The sequence below is a fragment of the Malus sylvestris genome, chromosome 17 (genome assembly GCF_916048215.2).
Source record: "Malus sylvestris chromosome 17, drMalSylv7.2, whole genome shotgun sequence".
NCBI lineage: Eukaryota > Viridiplantae > Streptophyta > Magnoliopsida > Rosales > Rosaceae > Malus > Malus sylvestris.
In genome coordinates, this window is record NC_062276.1 from 8,412,903 (window position 1) to 8,426,367 (window position 13,465).

General features: G+C 40.5%; 2 protein-coding genes across 2 annotated transcripts; both read right to left on the reverse strand.

Moving 5' to 3' along the window:
* Positions 1-840: 840 nt before the first annotated feature.
* LOC126612300 (uncharacterized) lies at positions 841-4,202 on the reverse strand. The gene is made up of 5 exons (XM_050280687.1): positions 3,872-4,202; positions 3,108-3,250; positions 2,873-3,002; positions 2,095-2,286; positions 841-1,228 (listed from the first exon to the last, which is right to left on the reverse strand). Exons 1-5 carry the CDS (start codon positions 4,076-4,078, stop codon positions 1,019-1,021), a joined length of 882 nt encoding a protein of 293 aa, XP_050136644.1. The 5' UTR covers positions 4,079-4,202; the 3' UTR covers positions 841-1,018.
* Positions 4,203-9,016: 4,814 nt separating this feature from the next.
* Positions 9,017-11,211, reverse strand: LOC126612302 (uncharacterized). The gene is made up of 2 exons (XM_050280688.1): positions 11,010-11,211; positions 9,017-10,190 (listed from the first exon to the last, which is right to left on the reverse strand). The coding sequence occupies exon 2, from the start codon at positions 10,184-10,186 to the stop codon at positions 9,206-9,208; it is 981 nt and encodes a 326-aa protein (XP_050136645.1). The 5' UTR covers positions 10,187-10,190; positions 11,010-11,211; the 3' UTR covers positions 9,017-9,205.
* Between the last annotated feature and the right edge of the window lie 2,254 nt (positions 11,212-13,465).

The window sequence follows — 13,465 nt, forward strand, 5'->3', positions numbered from 1 at the left end:
TAAATTTTGTAAATCAAATGATGTGGTTATTGATAATTAGATTATTACTTAATATTGATTAACGTGCTTATTTTTTATTGGTGACGTATCATTTGGTTTGTAAATTTGGTTTAAAAATTTAGTCTCACTAATATTATCCTTTCGTTTAATGTTTGCAACTTCTCACACGTTACCCCTTCACATACATGTTGAGCCACACAACAGAAGAAGTCACAATTTATCATCAGTTGGGTGAGACAATTGCAGATCATTCTTAAATGATGGAAATTAAAATAACGAAATTCCATTATTTAGAATTTGTGTTGTTTCATGTCTTCTTCAAATTATATAGAAATTTGTACCATGTTTAATGTGCATATACAGTCATCAATTTACACGAGTTATTGACACATGCGCTAGTGATGGTGGTGGTGTCAGTGATAATGACATGGTGGTAGTGGTGATGAAGGTGGAGGGGATGGTGGTGGCATCAATAGTGTGCTGAAGTGGTTGCGGTGCGGCAATCTACACAAGTTGTTGACACATACGCTAGTGATGGGGGTGGTGTCGGTGATAATGTTGGGGTTGGCAGCGGTGGTGAAGGTGGAGGGGGTGGTGGTGGCATCAGTGGTGTTAAGGTGGCGGTGGTGGCGGCAATGTGTGTGATGGTCATAAAAATGTGGTGGTAGTAGTAGAGGCGGTGATGTGTTGGTGTCGGCAGTTATGGCAATGAGAACGTCATGGTGGTAATGGCCATGGGAAGGTAGTGGTGATGATGATGATAGGTGACTCGTGGTTGGGTGATGGCAGCAACGATGGTGAAGGCCATAAGTCTAGTCAAACCATTAAGGAAACCAGAACTTACTAAGATCACATAGTATTGCAAGCCAAACCATTAAGTTAGGTAGTTACAAGTGTATCAGCACCCTTATTTTATAGGACATAAGTCTGGATAGGACACCCTGCTGCCTATAGTAGCAACCGGAAAGTAGCATCATATGTCGGAGTGTCGGACATATAAAACTACACTAATAAAAACTTAAGCGGGCAAATAACAAGACATCCATGACTGGAAGCGAGACCAGGCCAGCTGACATGCTGCTTCATCCTCATCAGCCAGTCCCATGCCCTTCCTCCTCTTCACAGCTTCTGGAGACCTATTCATGAACGCATGGGCATTGCCGGGATAAATGTGCACCTCGTAAGGGATTCCTGACGCTTTCAGCTTCTCCTCCAAAGATTTGGCAGCCTGAAAATCAAGATCAAAATGTCAACATAAGTAATCCTTTGTTAGTACTCATTTTTAAGGATATAGTCCTCAAAGTAATTCAGAAATTTAATCATCGTAGCAGTAAAATCAGGTGTACAATCATCTTATGTGCTTAAGAATGCACACGCCTTTGCATTGCCAACGGCACAGGCAATTGTACAAGTGATAACGGTTCATGTTATGCATGCTCCTATGCACATATTGCTTTGAGTATAGAAGCACTACTCAATATATTACCAATATCTAACTTTTGTGAAGGGTTCTTCCCTTTCTAAATGGCTAAACAGCTGATACTATAAGGATTGAATGCATGAAGGTTGACAATAATTTCAGGGAAAGGTACTTAAAGAGGAAAAATATCGCCTTCATCATTTCGAAACTAATGCCATTTGACTATGTCACATGGAATTAAGTAACGGATGAAGCACAAGGCCTACTTGCACATACAGAAATGAAAAATCAAGGGAAAGCCAGATTCCCTTATCACACAACTTAATATCACAAGAGCTTCTTTTGAAAGGAAATGTCTAAACCACAAAGGATAAGTGCATTGAAATCACGGGACCATATCCCTGCATCACTTCTTGGAATGCAAAGATACAAGCCATTCATTTTGTGGATTTTCACATAGGTCTAACAAGGAGAAAATGAGGGTTCCAGAACATGAATGGCCAAAGATTATTGCGGTATCAACCATACAATGTTACGCTCACGTGCCCCCTAATACGCAGCCATTAGGGGTTAGCAACTCAGCTAAGAACAAAAAATAGCTTTATAAAAAATATAGAAGGTACCTAAAAGGCTAAAACTAATTAAGAAGAAAGATGCAGACGAAAATTCAATACCGTCACGTCTGAAAAGCCAACGAAACTATCAAGCTCTCCAAAATGAGCCTGAACAGGAGCCTTAGCTTTGGCTGGGTCTGCAAGCTCTGACGACGGCACACCATAAAATGCAACAACAGCATCAACTTCAGGGACCAAAACAGAACTTGCAATTGAGAGAGCACCACCCATGCAAAATCCAGTGACACCCACCTATTTTAATTAAACAATAGGTCAATTTAGCAAATGAGTTTACTTTCTAAAATTCATATCATAACTGATTGATATCACCATAAATTTTACGGATGTGAAGGAGGACTGATTTAATAAACATGGCAGAATCTTACCATATTTTGTGGATCATGGCATGCTAGTAAGAACTGCATTGAGTCAAAACAGTTTCTATATATATAGAAAGAGAAAGGTCAAGTTCAAATTTTAGTACCGACTAATTTTACATAACTGTTCCATAAGAAATACAGTGGCCTAACTGTTCTGTGGTTATTTCTCTTATAATACAACAATAGGCATAAAACTTACCACAGAGTAAGGTTATGCCTTAAAAACAAATCATACAAAAATGGCAATGCATCATTGACATAACTGAGAGATTATGTAATGTATTTTTGTTTGTTAACCGATGGACAGTTTTTGCTTAAAATATTTGTATACATGTGTTTTGCATCTTCGTAGTATCATATTTCCGCAACATATATACACCGTTAGACCAGACCAGCCCCAAATCATAGCTATTAAGACAATTGTGATAAAATTAAACAAGAAGCAAACCATGCCACACCTTCTTCGAACCATTTGCTTTCAGCCAATTAACAGAAGCTTGGATATCCTTTACAGCGCCTTGCCAATCAAGACCGTCCATCAAATGTTGCGCTTCTGAAACATCTAAACCAACCTTCCCCCGATACAAGCTACAAAAAAAAGAAGCAAGAAGATACTTAACATTCAAATATTGCAAATAATTCAACGAACACACATAATATTAGCAAAGGGTAATGTAAGCTCAAAGAATTTACTCTGGGATAAGTGCTTTGAATCCAGGAGCAAGTTGAGAAATCTTGACAGCATGGTTCTTAATTTCATAATCCACACCCCACCACTCTTGAAGCACAACAATCCCAGGAGCGCCGTCTTTGCCAACAACATACGCATCAAATGTCTGGTCATTAGATCACAGAAGAAGAACAAATTAGAAATAAGGTTCAGAGGGAGTTACTACCAACCATTTGCATGAAGTTTGTTTCTTTCGATTACTCCGCCACAAAGAAATCCGAAAACTTGACACAAAGAGATCTCGATTCCTCCAAATACATTAAGAAAAAAAAAAACCTGACTTTGTAATGGAATAAGGGCACCAAATAAATTTCACAACTACGAATCAATTAGAGCATAACATGTAGATATATGAGGAGTTTTTCCTTTACCAATCGAGTACTTGAAGTGCCACTTAGAGTACTACGGTTTAGTGGTGTTCCTCTTCATTTATAATTGAGAAGTCTTAGGTTCGATTCTCTTCAAATACGAATTTAAACTAAATTATTACTAACCTATTGTGAAGCTAAGCCTATCCCCTTCCCTTTTAGTGTAGATACTATCGCTACTTGAAGTGTTTTTGTACTTATAGTTGATGGGGTGTTTTTTATTCCTAATTTACTCATGAACACATCAAATTCCCATTTCCTATTAATCCAAATTGTCAAATAAAATTATCGCACAAAATCCGACGAAATTTAACAATAATAAACCAATGGAAAGAGTAAACAAAAAAACAGATACTCACAGTGTCGTCTCTTTGGATTTGGATTTTGTTGAAGGGGGCAGCAGAGTCGGAGGCCATGGCGCGAAATGAGGAGCGAGAAACGGCGGAGGGAGAGAGCGTCCGTGCGAGCGAGAAGGAAGTGGCGGCGGAGTTTGGGAGAGCTTTGGAGAAGAAGAAGGCTCGGGAAGCTGCTGATCGCAAACTAACAGCAGCGACAGTAGTCAGCATTCTGCTTCACCGACTGAGATTTATTTTTTAATTTTTGGGTCGTCAACTGAAACCGTCGGCATCGATGGTTTTGGTTGGGCTTTAAAAATTTCAGCAGTTTGGTACTTAGTCGCCCCGGGAAGCGATACCGTCAGGAAGTTTGTGGATTACTCTTCACTGTTGGATGGAAGGAGACCGCACTTAAACTCGCTTTCGACGTCTTTGGTGTTTTGGATTATTATTTGGGCCGACCTGATTTCGTGGCCCGTGACAAACGAAGAAGAAGAGGTATGAGGGAAAGGAACCGAATAGAGATGTTATTTTTATAGGCACTAGCAAACGTTCTGTGTGTTGAGAAATATATATTTTATAATTTTTCAAATATTTGTTTTATTTTTTATTTTTTATGAGAGAAGTTATTTGTTTTTAACTGGTTGGCAAGCATCCAAAACTAAAAAAGGGCTAGCAGTTAGGAGAGAGAGAGAGAGAGAGAGAGAGAGAGAGAGAGAGAGAGAGAGAGAGAGAGAGAGAGAGAGAGGGGGGGGGTTTGAGAGGTATTGATAAAGTGATATAGTTGTGAGGTTTAGAAGAAAAAAAGTAAAAACTTGTTTGTACAAAATTAATTTAATGCCCACATTGTTGTGGTCTATTTTATCTGACAGAGGGACTAGGGCCGGCGGCAGAGAGAGAGAGAGGAGAGAGATGTGTGTTTGTAGAATTGTAGGGGAATGTGTGTGTTGTTATCCCTCCTACATTGTGCCTTTATTTATAGTAGTAAAGGGAGAGAAGATATTCCTTCTTCTCCAAGTAATACAAGTTGTAATAGGAAAGGATAACTAGAATCAAATCTTATCTAGGATTTACACAATCATACTTAAACTAGGAATGTTTACAACACTCCCCCTTGAGTGTGTAAATACTCAAGGTAGATTCAGCATCATGCAGAAGTTGAGGAAGTCGACTCGTCGGCATTGATTCCAAGGAACAACGCTTATTCTCAATAAGGTAGGAACTTGCATAAGTAGTAAGTCTCACTAAAAAACCCTAAGGCTATGGCAAAAACCCAAGTAGGGACAAAATCCATAGTCTAAGGAAAAATGCGTGAGAAATGCAAAGTCAAAAGAAACGTCTACAGGACGTCATCAGGGATATGACCAGCCCAAGGTGGGTGCCTCGTTAAAACCTAGTTAGGTAGCAAAAACCCAGTGGGAAAAATGCTCCTAATTGTAGGGAAAAAGAGTACATTAAGATCAAGCAAGTATCTAGAAGATACTCCCCCTGAGTTTGACATAATTCCAAAGAGAAATAGCAAAGTTACAACTCAGAAAGTTTACGCATACCAATTCCATGAACAAGCTTCTGAAACGTCGCCTTCGGTAGTGATTTGGTGAAGAGGTCGGCCAGATTGTCTTGTGATCGGATTTGCGTGACTTCAATCTTCTGATGCTCTTGTTGTTGATGTGTAAAGAAGAACTTCGGCGCAATATGTTTGGTGTTGTCTCCTTTGATGTAACCCTTCTTGAGCTGTTCGATGCAAGCTGCGTTGTCTTCAAAAATCGTCGTCGGGGCATTAACGGCGGGATGAAGATCACATGAGCTTCGAATATGGCCCACTACTGCTCTCAACCAAAAGCATTCCCGAGTTGCTTCATGTAAGGCGAGAATTTCAGCATGGTTAGACGAAGTGGCAACTAAGGTCTGTTTAGTTGACCTCCAAGATATTGCGGTGCCTCCAACGGTAAAGACATAACCCGTTTGAGAACGCGCCTTGTGCGGATCAGATAAGTATCCAGCGTCGGCATAACCAACAAGGCGAGAATCAACCCGATGAGCATAGGGTGCGGCATCACTCGAGGATTCGTAGGGATAGAATAAGCCCAAATCCGTAGTACCCTTAAGGTAACGGAAGATGTCTTTCACGCCAGTCCAATGTCTGCGTGTTGGTGCATTGCTGTATCTTGCCAAAAGATTAACAGCGAAGGAGATGTCGGGTCTAGTGCATTGAGCTAAGTACAATAAAGCGCCTATCGCACTTAGATAAGGAACTTCAGGCTCCAAAATCTCTTCATCATCCTCCTTCGGACGGAAGGGATCTCGCTTTGCATCTAGCGTACGAACGACCATAGGAGTACTCGAAGGCTTCGTTTTATCCTCATTAAAACGGCGCAACACCTTCTGGGTGTAGTTCGATTGATGTACTAGGATTCCATCCGAACAATGCTCTATCTCGAGACCGAGACAGTATCGAGTCTTACCTAGATCTTTCATCTCAAATTCCGACTTCAGGTGCGAAGCAGTTCTCGCGAGCTCTTCAGGAGTTCCGATGAGATTCATGTCATCGACATATACTGCAACAATCGCAAATCCGGAATGTGACTTCTTAATGAACACACAAGGGCATAGTTCGTTATTCACATATCCCTGACTAGTCAAATACTCACTTAAACGGTTATACCACATTCTTCCGGATTGTTTCAAACCGTATAGTGAACGCCTCAGCCGAATTGAGAGCGTGTTCCGGGGTTTGGAAATATTTGAACCAGTCAATGTAAGTCCTTCGGGAACTTTCATATAAATTTCCGTATCAAGATCCCCATAGAGATACGCGGTTACTACGTCCATCAGCTGCATATCCAGTTTTTCGGAAACTACCAAACTGATAAGGTATCGAAAAGTAATCACATCCATAACGGGTGAGTAAGTTTCGTCATAGTCAATCCCGGGGCGTTGTGAGAAACCTTGTGCTACAAGACGAGCTTTGTAACGCACAATTTCGTTCTTCTCATTACGCTTCCGAACGAAAACCCACTTATAGCCAACGGGCTTCACATGTGGAGGAGTAGGAACTACAGGTCCAAACACCTTACGTTTCGCAAGTGAATCAAGTTCGACTTGGATTGCTTGTTTCCAGTTTGACCAATCAGCTCTACGTCGACATTCATCAACGGAACGCGGTTCAATGTCATCGCTCAACATGATCTCAGTAGCTACTGCAAATGTTAATGCATCGTCGACAATCATCTCATTTCTACGCCACACATCATCTAAGCTAGCATAATAGACCGAAATCTCACGATTCTCGGGAGGAGGATTCGTCTCTTCAAGGACGCTTCCATAATCTAGAATTTCCTCATGAGTTGGGTAAAATGAGTAAGCGATAGTCGGATTCACGGTAGGCTCTTCAGGACCTTGTGCCGTGGTTTTCCTCTTCCGGGGGTGTGAATCCTTTGAACCAAGGGGTCTGCCACGCTTTTGTGTAGGGGCAGATGATTGGCTAGCCGCTAATGTACGTGGATCACCAGAATTGGCGTCCCGGGCTTCCAGGAGGGTAGTCCGTCGTACATTTGGTACATCCATCTTTGCAGGCGTATTCGCAGCTGGAATATGTGATCTTGTCACGCGCGCTAGATCGGTGAAAGCATCTGGCATGCTATGAGCTATGCTCTGGAGATCCAATATGCGCTGCACTTCAGCTTCAGACTGAGCGGTGCAGGGATCTAAATGAGACAAAGTGGGAGTCGTCCACGATAATTCGCGTCGTTCATTAGGAACGTTGACGTTCTTATCTCCCCCTAACGACGGGAAGACTGTCTCATAGAAGTGACAATCCGCGAAACGAGCGGTAAACAGATCGCCTGTCAAAGGTTCTAAGTAACGAATAATCGAAGGAGAATCATATCCGACATAGATTCCCATCCTTCGCTGAGGCCCCATTTTTGTACGTAAGGGCGGCGAGATCGGCACATAGACCGCACAACCAAAAACGCGCAGATGCGATATGTCGGGTTCGCATCCGGTGACCAACTGAAGGGCACTAAATGGTTGTGTCGCAACAGGCCTCAGGCGGACCAACTTTGCTGCGTGCAATATTGCATGGCCCCAAGCAGCGATCGGGAGCTTGGTACGTATGACCAACGATCGAGCAATCATTTGTAAACGCTTAATGAAAGCCTCTGCCAGGCCGTTCTGGGTGTGAACATGGGGTACAGGATGTTCAACTTCAACCCCAACCGACATGCAATAGTCATCAAAAGTTTTAGATGTGAATTCTCCAGCATTATCCAATCGAATAGATTTGATCGGATAATCAGGGTGGTGAGCCCTGAGCTTGATAACCTGAGCCAACAGTTTGGAGAATGCAGCGTTCCTTGTGGACAACAAGCACACGTGTGACCAACGTGTAGAAGCGTCAACCAAAACCATAAAATATCTAAATGGTCCGCAGGGAGGTTGAATCGGTCCACAAATGTCCACCTGAATCCGTTGTAGAAAAATGGGAGGATTCGAACGAATCTTGTCATAAGAAGGCTTAGTAATAAGCTTTCCCATAGAACATGTTTGGCATGTAATTTCATGGATCGAACCTAAGCTTCGGGTTAGTGGATGCCCGTGTGAAGTTTTGAGGATACGGCGCATCGCTATTCGTCCAGGATGTCCCAAACGATCATGCCAAAGTGTAATTTCGTGCGCGGTCCCTGTGGTAGGGCCGGCCACATAGTGGCATTCTATGGGGCGTATGGTCGTAGTATAGAGACCACTCGGGTTACGCTCCATCTTCTCTAGAATACGCTTCTGGCCATATTCGTAAGAAGTTACGCACAGAAATTCAACTCCGTTTTCTACGTGGGTTTCAGCGTGGTAATTGTTATCTCTAATGCCCTTGAAACTTAGTAACGTTCTTCCGGAACGTGGAGAATAGAGTGCCTCAGCAATGGTCAAGATTGTACCATTGGACAACATTATACGTGCCTTACCGTATCCTTCGATCAGGTTGGATGGGCCTGAGAGGGTTGTCAGAGGTGCATTCTTAGGTACGAAGTTAGTGAAATAGATGCGTTCATGCAAAACAGTATGCGTGGTTGCACTATCTGCCAGACAACTAACTTTCCCACTAGTCATACCTAGAATGAAAAATTAATTTGAATCGGTCACATGCATAAAAGTTTATAAAAACAAGTATCAATTCAAAATAATTTCATTTATTCAAGGAAAAAACTTAATATCCAAAATAAATCGCCAACTAATAATCCAAAACATAAAGGAAAATTGTTCAAAATCAACCAAAAAACAAGGTGGGGTTCGGCCACAAGGTGGAATTCGGCCCCAATTGTCTTATTTTAACTGAAAAATAAGTCTATGTCTAAGATTCTAATCTTCCATAGGAGTGGTATCCTCCTGAAAATCAGAAACCTCCATCTTTGTAGTCTCCGGTTCGTCCACTTGCAGGAAGTTTGATTCAAACTTCGTACGACGAGAATGATATGCATCCACAACTTTCTTGGGAGCACGGCAAATACGGGACCAATGGTCCTTGGAACCACAACGATAGCACATATCGTCATTCATTGTGGCAGGTGCTTTGCCCTTATTCTTGAAGTTCGGGGCCTTGGGAGCGAGGTTTGGGCGCTTCTGGGCTTTGTTTCCTCCCTTGGATGGGCCTTGGCTCTGTTGACCTTGGTGGGATGGCTTCTGGCCGCCCTTACCACGCCTCTTTTGGCGTTTTGGGTGCTGATTAGTGCTATAATGTGCTTCAGGCACAGCAGTAGCCCCAGTAGGTCGAGCTTGATGATTCTTCATCAACAGCTGGTTCTGCTTTTCAGCAAGAAGTAAAACAGAGATCAAATCCGAGAACTTAGTGAACTTCTGAGCTCTATATTGTTGTTGCAGGACAATATTAGAAGCAGAGAAGGTCGAGTAGGTCTTCTCCAGGAGATCCTCTTCAGTCAAAGTTTCATTGCAAAACTTGAGAAGTGATCGGATTCGACAAACTTCAGAATTATATTCATTCACAGACTTAAAGTCTTGGAAGCGCAAGTGCTGCCAGTCGTGTCTTGCTTCAGGCAAGAATATGTCCTTTTGGTGATCGAAACGATCAGCCAAAGCGACCCATAATGCACGTGGATCCTCCTCAGCAAGGTACTCAGTTTGTAGAGCGTCATGGATATGTCTTCGGATGAAGATCATAGCAGTGGCTTTTTCAGCCTCGCTAACAGGTTTATCTGTTGCTTCTTCAATAGCAGGACGCAAGTTCTTTGCAGTGAGGTGGAGCTTCACATCTTGAACCCACTTGAGGTAGTTCCTTCCAGAAACCTCCAAAGCGGTGAAGTCGAGTTTGTTCAAATTCGACATGGTCCTATCAAAATAGATGGACAAGATGTGGTTAGTGTAATGGAGAAAAATCAATCCATTCACATAGGAGTAGAACATACAGGTTCTAATAGACATGTATTGATTTAATTTTGCATGAAAAACTTCGGGTTTTCATGGGTGATATATTTAAGTGAAAACTTCGGGTTTTCTGACAAGGCATGTGTATAAGAAACTTCGGGTTTCAAAGTAATTATGAACTTCAGGTTCATATATTCCTGCAGGCAAACACAAATATATATGCAAACAAATATGCAAAGAATATATGCAGAAATATTGTATAATGATAAGTGAATTAATTTATTTTTGGTCTTCGGGGCCAAATTAAAATGTGGGTGAAAATATAAAAACCCATATTATTTAAAAAAATTAAATAATAAAATCTCGGGGCCTAAAAATATAGGCCAAGAACCCTCGGGTGGGATTACAGGCCCACGGGGTGAGAAGAGGGGAATGGGCTGCTGTGTGCAGCCCTAAATTTTTTTTTTTTTTTTTTTTTTCGTTTTTTTTTTTTTTTTTTTTTTTTTTTTATTAAATTATATTATATGCATGTATAATTTTAATGAATCACATATTTACTTTGATGCATATGCAAATAATAGTTTCAATGCATGTACATATGTAAGATTCAATTCATGACAAATATCAAATTCACATAATTGTAGCAATTTTGATTATGAAGCATACACAATTTATGTAGAATCTAAAATACGTTAAACGTAAAGTTGGGTCATGCATCATGGTGAATGTTCATGCTATCAGGGCTTGCAAAATATCGAGTTAAAAGCCGTTGTTTAGAAAGAACCTGATTGCGTGATGATATAGATGAACTGGTTTGATGCAGAAAAATTATTTCTTCAATTTCGGCTTTCATCTTCAAGCTTGTATCACGTTCAACATAAGAAGAAAAATAAATTGAATCAATAACAATATATGAATTCAATAAAATCAAGATTTAATCAATTAAAAATAATTGAAACGTAATACTCCCCTGATTGTAGACGAATAAATTCTCTTTAAATTCTTCTAAGCACAGCGTGAAGAGCGTGCTGATAACGTGTTGTGGTCTATTTTATCTGACAGAGGGACTAGGGCCGGCGGCAGAGAGAGAGAGGAGAGAGATGTGTGTTTGTAGAATTGTAGGGGAATGTGTGTGTTGTTATCCCTCCTACATTGTGCCTTTATTTATAGTAGTAAAGGGAGAGAAGATATTCCTTCTTCTCCAAGTAATACAAGTTGTAATAGGAAAGGATAACTAGAATCAAATCTTATCTAGGATTTACACAATCATACTTAAACTAGGAATGTTTACAACACACATTGATTTCTTTTCTAATATATTCTTTCAATTTTGTATTAAAGGATATATTAGTAATTTTATTAGTTTTTGGTTGACAAGCAGTGTTTTATTAATATGTAGTTTAGATATATTGAAAAGAAGACCAACTAGTGGTTTTCCATGGCAGTTCATTTTTTTGGTGGCTGAGAAGACTCACGGAGGCATTTTCAATCTCTCCCTACCCACCACCTTGCGATTCACCTGCGCCCAGATATCGAACCCAAGATGTGCCGTGTGAGATACAAACATAAAATTCATTCCCAACTACTAGGCCACCCCGTGGTGGTTGAATAAAGATGTTATTGATGTCACGAAATAGTCATTGTACATTAGTTTTTAATATAAAAATAATAAAGAGAGAAAAAAATAAAATATTACTCTTACCATATATTTAACCATTATTTATAACATCTCTCTAATAGAAATGAGATCCACATGCATTGGTAGACCCTACCTCTATTAGAAAAATGATACAAGTGGGTAAGTGTAGTTTTACATTGGAAAAAAAAAACAAAAAAATAGAGTATCTTCAAAGAAAAAAGTCAAATTTTAACTACATTTAACAATTTATGTGACACTTTGACATTTTTTTTAAGTTTTGCTATCCACCTCATATGTCAAATTACAATTTTTTTTAACAAACACTATTATCTATACTAAAGGGAGGGGGCGGGTTGAGCCTCACAATGAACTAGTAATAATGTGGTTCAAATTCACCTTTGGCGGATGTTGATCCTAAAAAACTACCAAACCTACGTGGCGCACATGTCTAGTAATTAATAAGCTAACTACGTCATTCGGTTGCGTGTAAGGCGTGCCAACTCGTCAACCGAGCTCGGTCGGGGGAGTAAAATGTGTTGATGTTGCGTTGAGCGCGCTACTGACTTCTTGATCTTGCAATTGTGGCCGAGGAAGGAACACATCTCAGCCTTCGGGTTCTAGAGCCGGAAGACAAGGCTGCTAGTTTTGCGAAGTTCAATATCAGATTCGCCCTTCAATGTGCCTAATGTAGTGACCTAGTAACACCTCACTTCGCCGAGAAGGCTGATGAGATGATCTCTACCAACAAGGACTCAAAAATCCTTGTCAACCAAGACTTGGATAGATAATCAGTCGGCCGAGAAGCAGTGTTATTTATCCAAACTGAAAGTGCTCATTGATTAGCTGATTTTACGGCTCCAGTGATGTTTATCCAAATTGAAGATGTCACTCGTTGCCTTCACAGTGTTGTTTATCCAAACTAAAGATGTGTCGGCGGGAAAAAGAAAATAAAAATCTCAAAGTTGTTGAGAGGTTTCGCGTAGAGTGAGAGTTTGCACATGACAGTTTATGTGTTGAATTGGAGAGGCCTTTTAGTCGTCTGCTGCTCGGTATTTATAGAATCAAAACTCTTAGACGTGTTGTAGAATCCAAGTCGTGAACATCCAACCATCTTTGATGATAAATCACAACCATCCTTTATCCCAATCTCAATTGTCGTGCCATCAGGTGAAATCACAACTGGATAAAATGGCATATGCCATCTTTTATCCCATATTTCCACGTGCATGGGTTCATAAAACAAACAGCACCTCTATTGGGTAATTATCCAAGCAAGTTACCCTGTGATGGATCAGTAACCCAATCTCCACCTCATTGACCAACCAACGATGGTCATCAGATCATCTTTATCTAAGCCAACTAACTTTGATCAAATTCCAATGATAATACGATCCAATCTTTATCTCCATTGCATTTGTATAAATGCACGGAAGATAGTCTGCCATACTCTAACTCCATTCATGATAGTCATGCTATCTATCCACGAGATTGCAACAATATTAATTCACACAACATCGTATCAAATCACCATGACTTTATCACCCAGCTGTGCTCTAGATAATTCAATATATTATTAATAGATAATTATTATGATAAAAATC

What these genes read in the sequence shown, in the direction of transcription:
- LOC126612300 (XM_050280687.1), bottom strand. Translation starts at nt 4,078, where the DNA reads ATGCTGACTACTGTCGCTGCTGTTAGTTTGCGATCAGCAGCTTCCCGA. An exon ending in AAGCAAATGGTTCGAAGAAG is followed by an intron (nt 2,287 to 2,872) that starts GTGTGGCATGGT and finishes TAATTAAAATAG; the next exon opens with GTGGGTGTCACTGGATTTTG. An exon ending in TTGGCTTTTCAGACGTGACG is followed by an intron (nt 1,229 to 2,094) that starts GTATTGAATTTT and finishes CTTGATTTTCAG; the next exon opens with GCTGCCAAATCTTTGGAGGA.
- LOC126612302 (XM_050280688.1), bottom strand. Translation starts at nt 10,186, where the DNA reads ATGTCGAATTTGAACAAACTCGACTTCACCGCTTTGGAGGTTTCTGGA.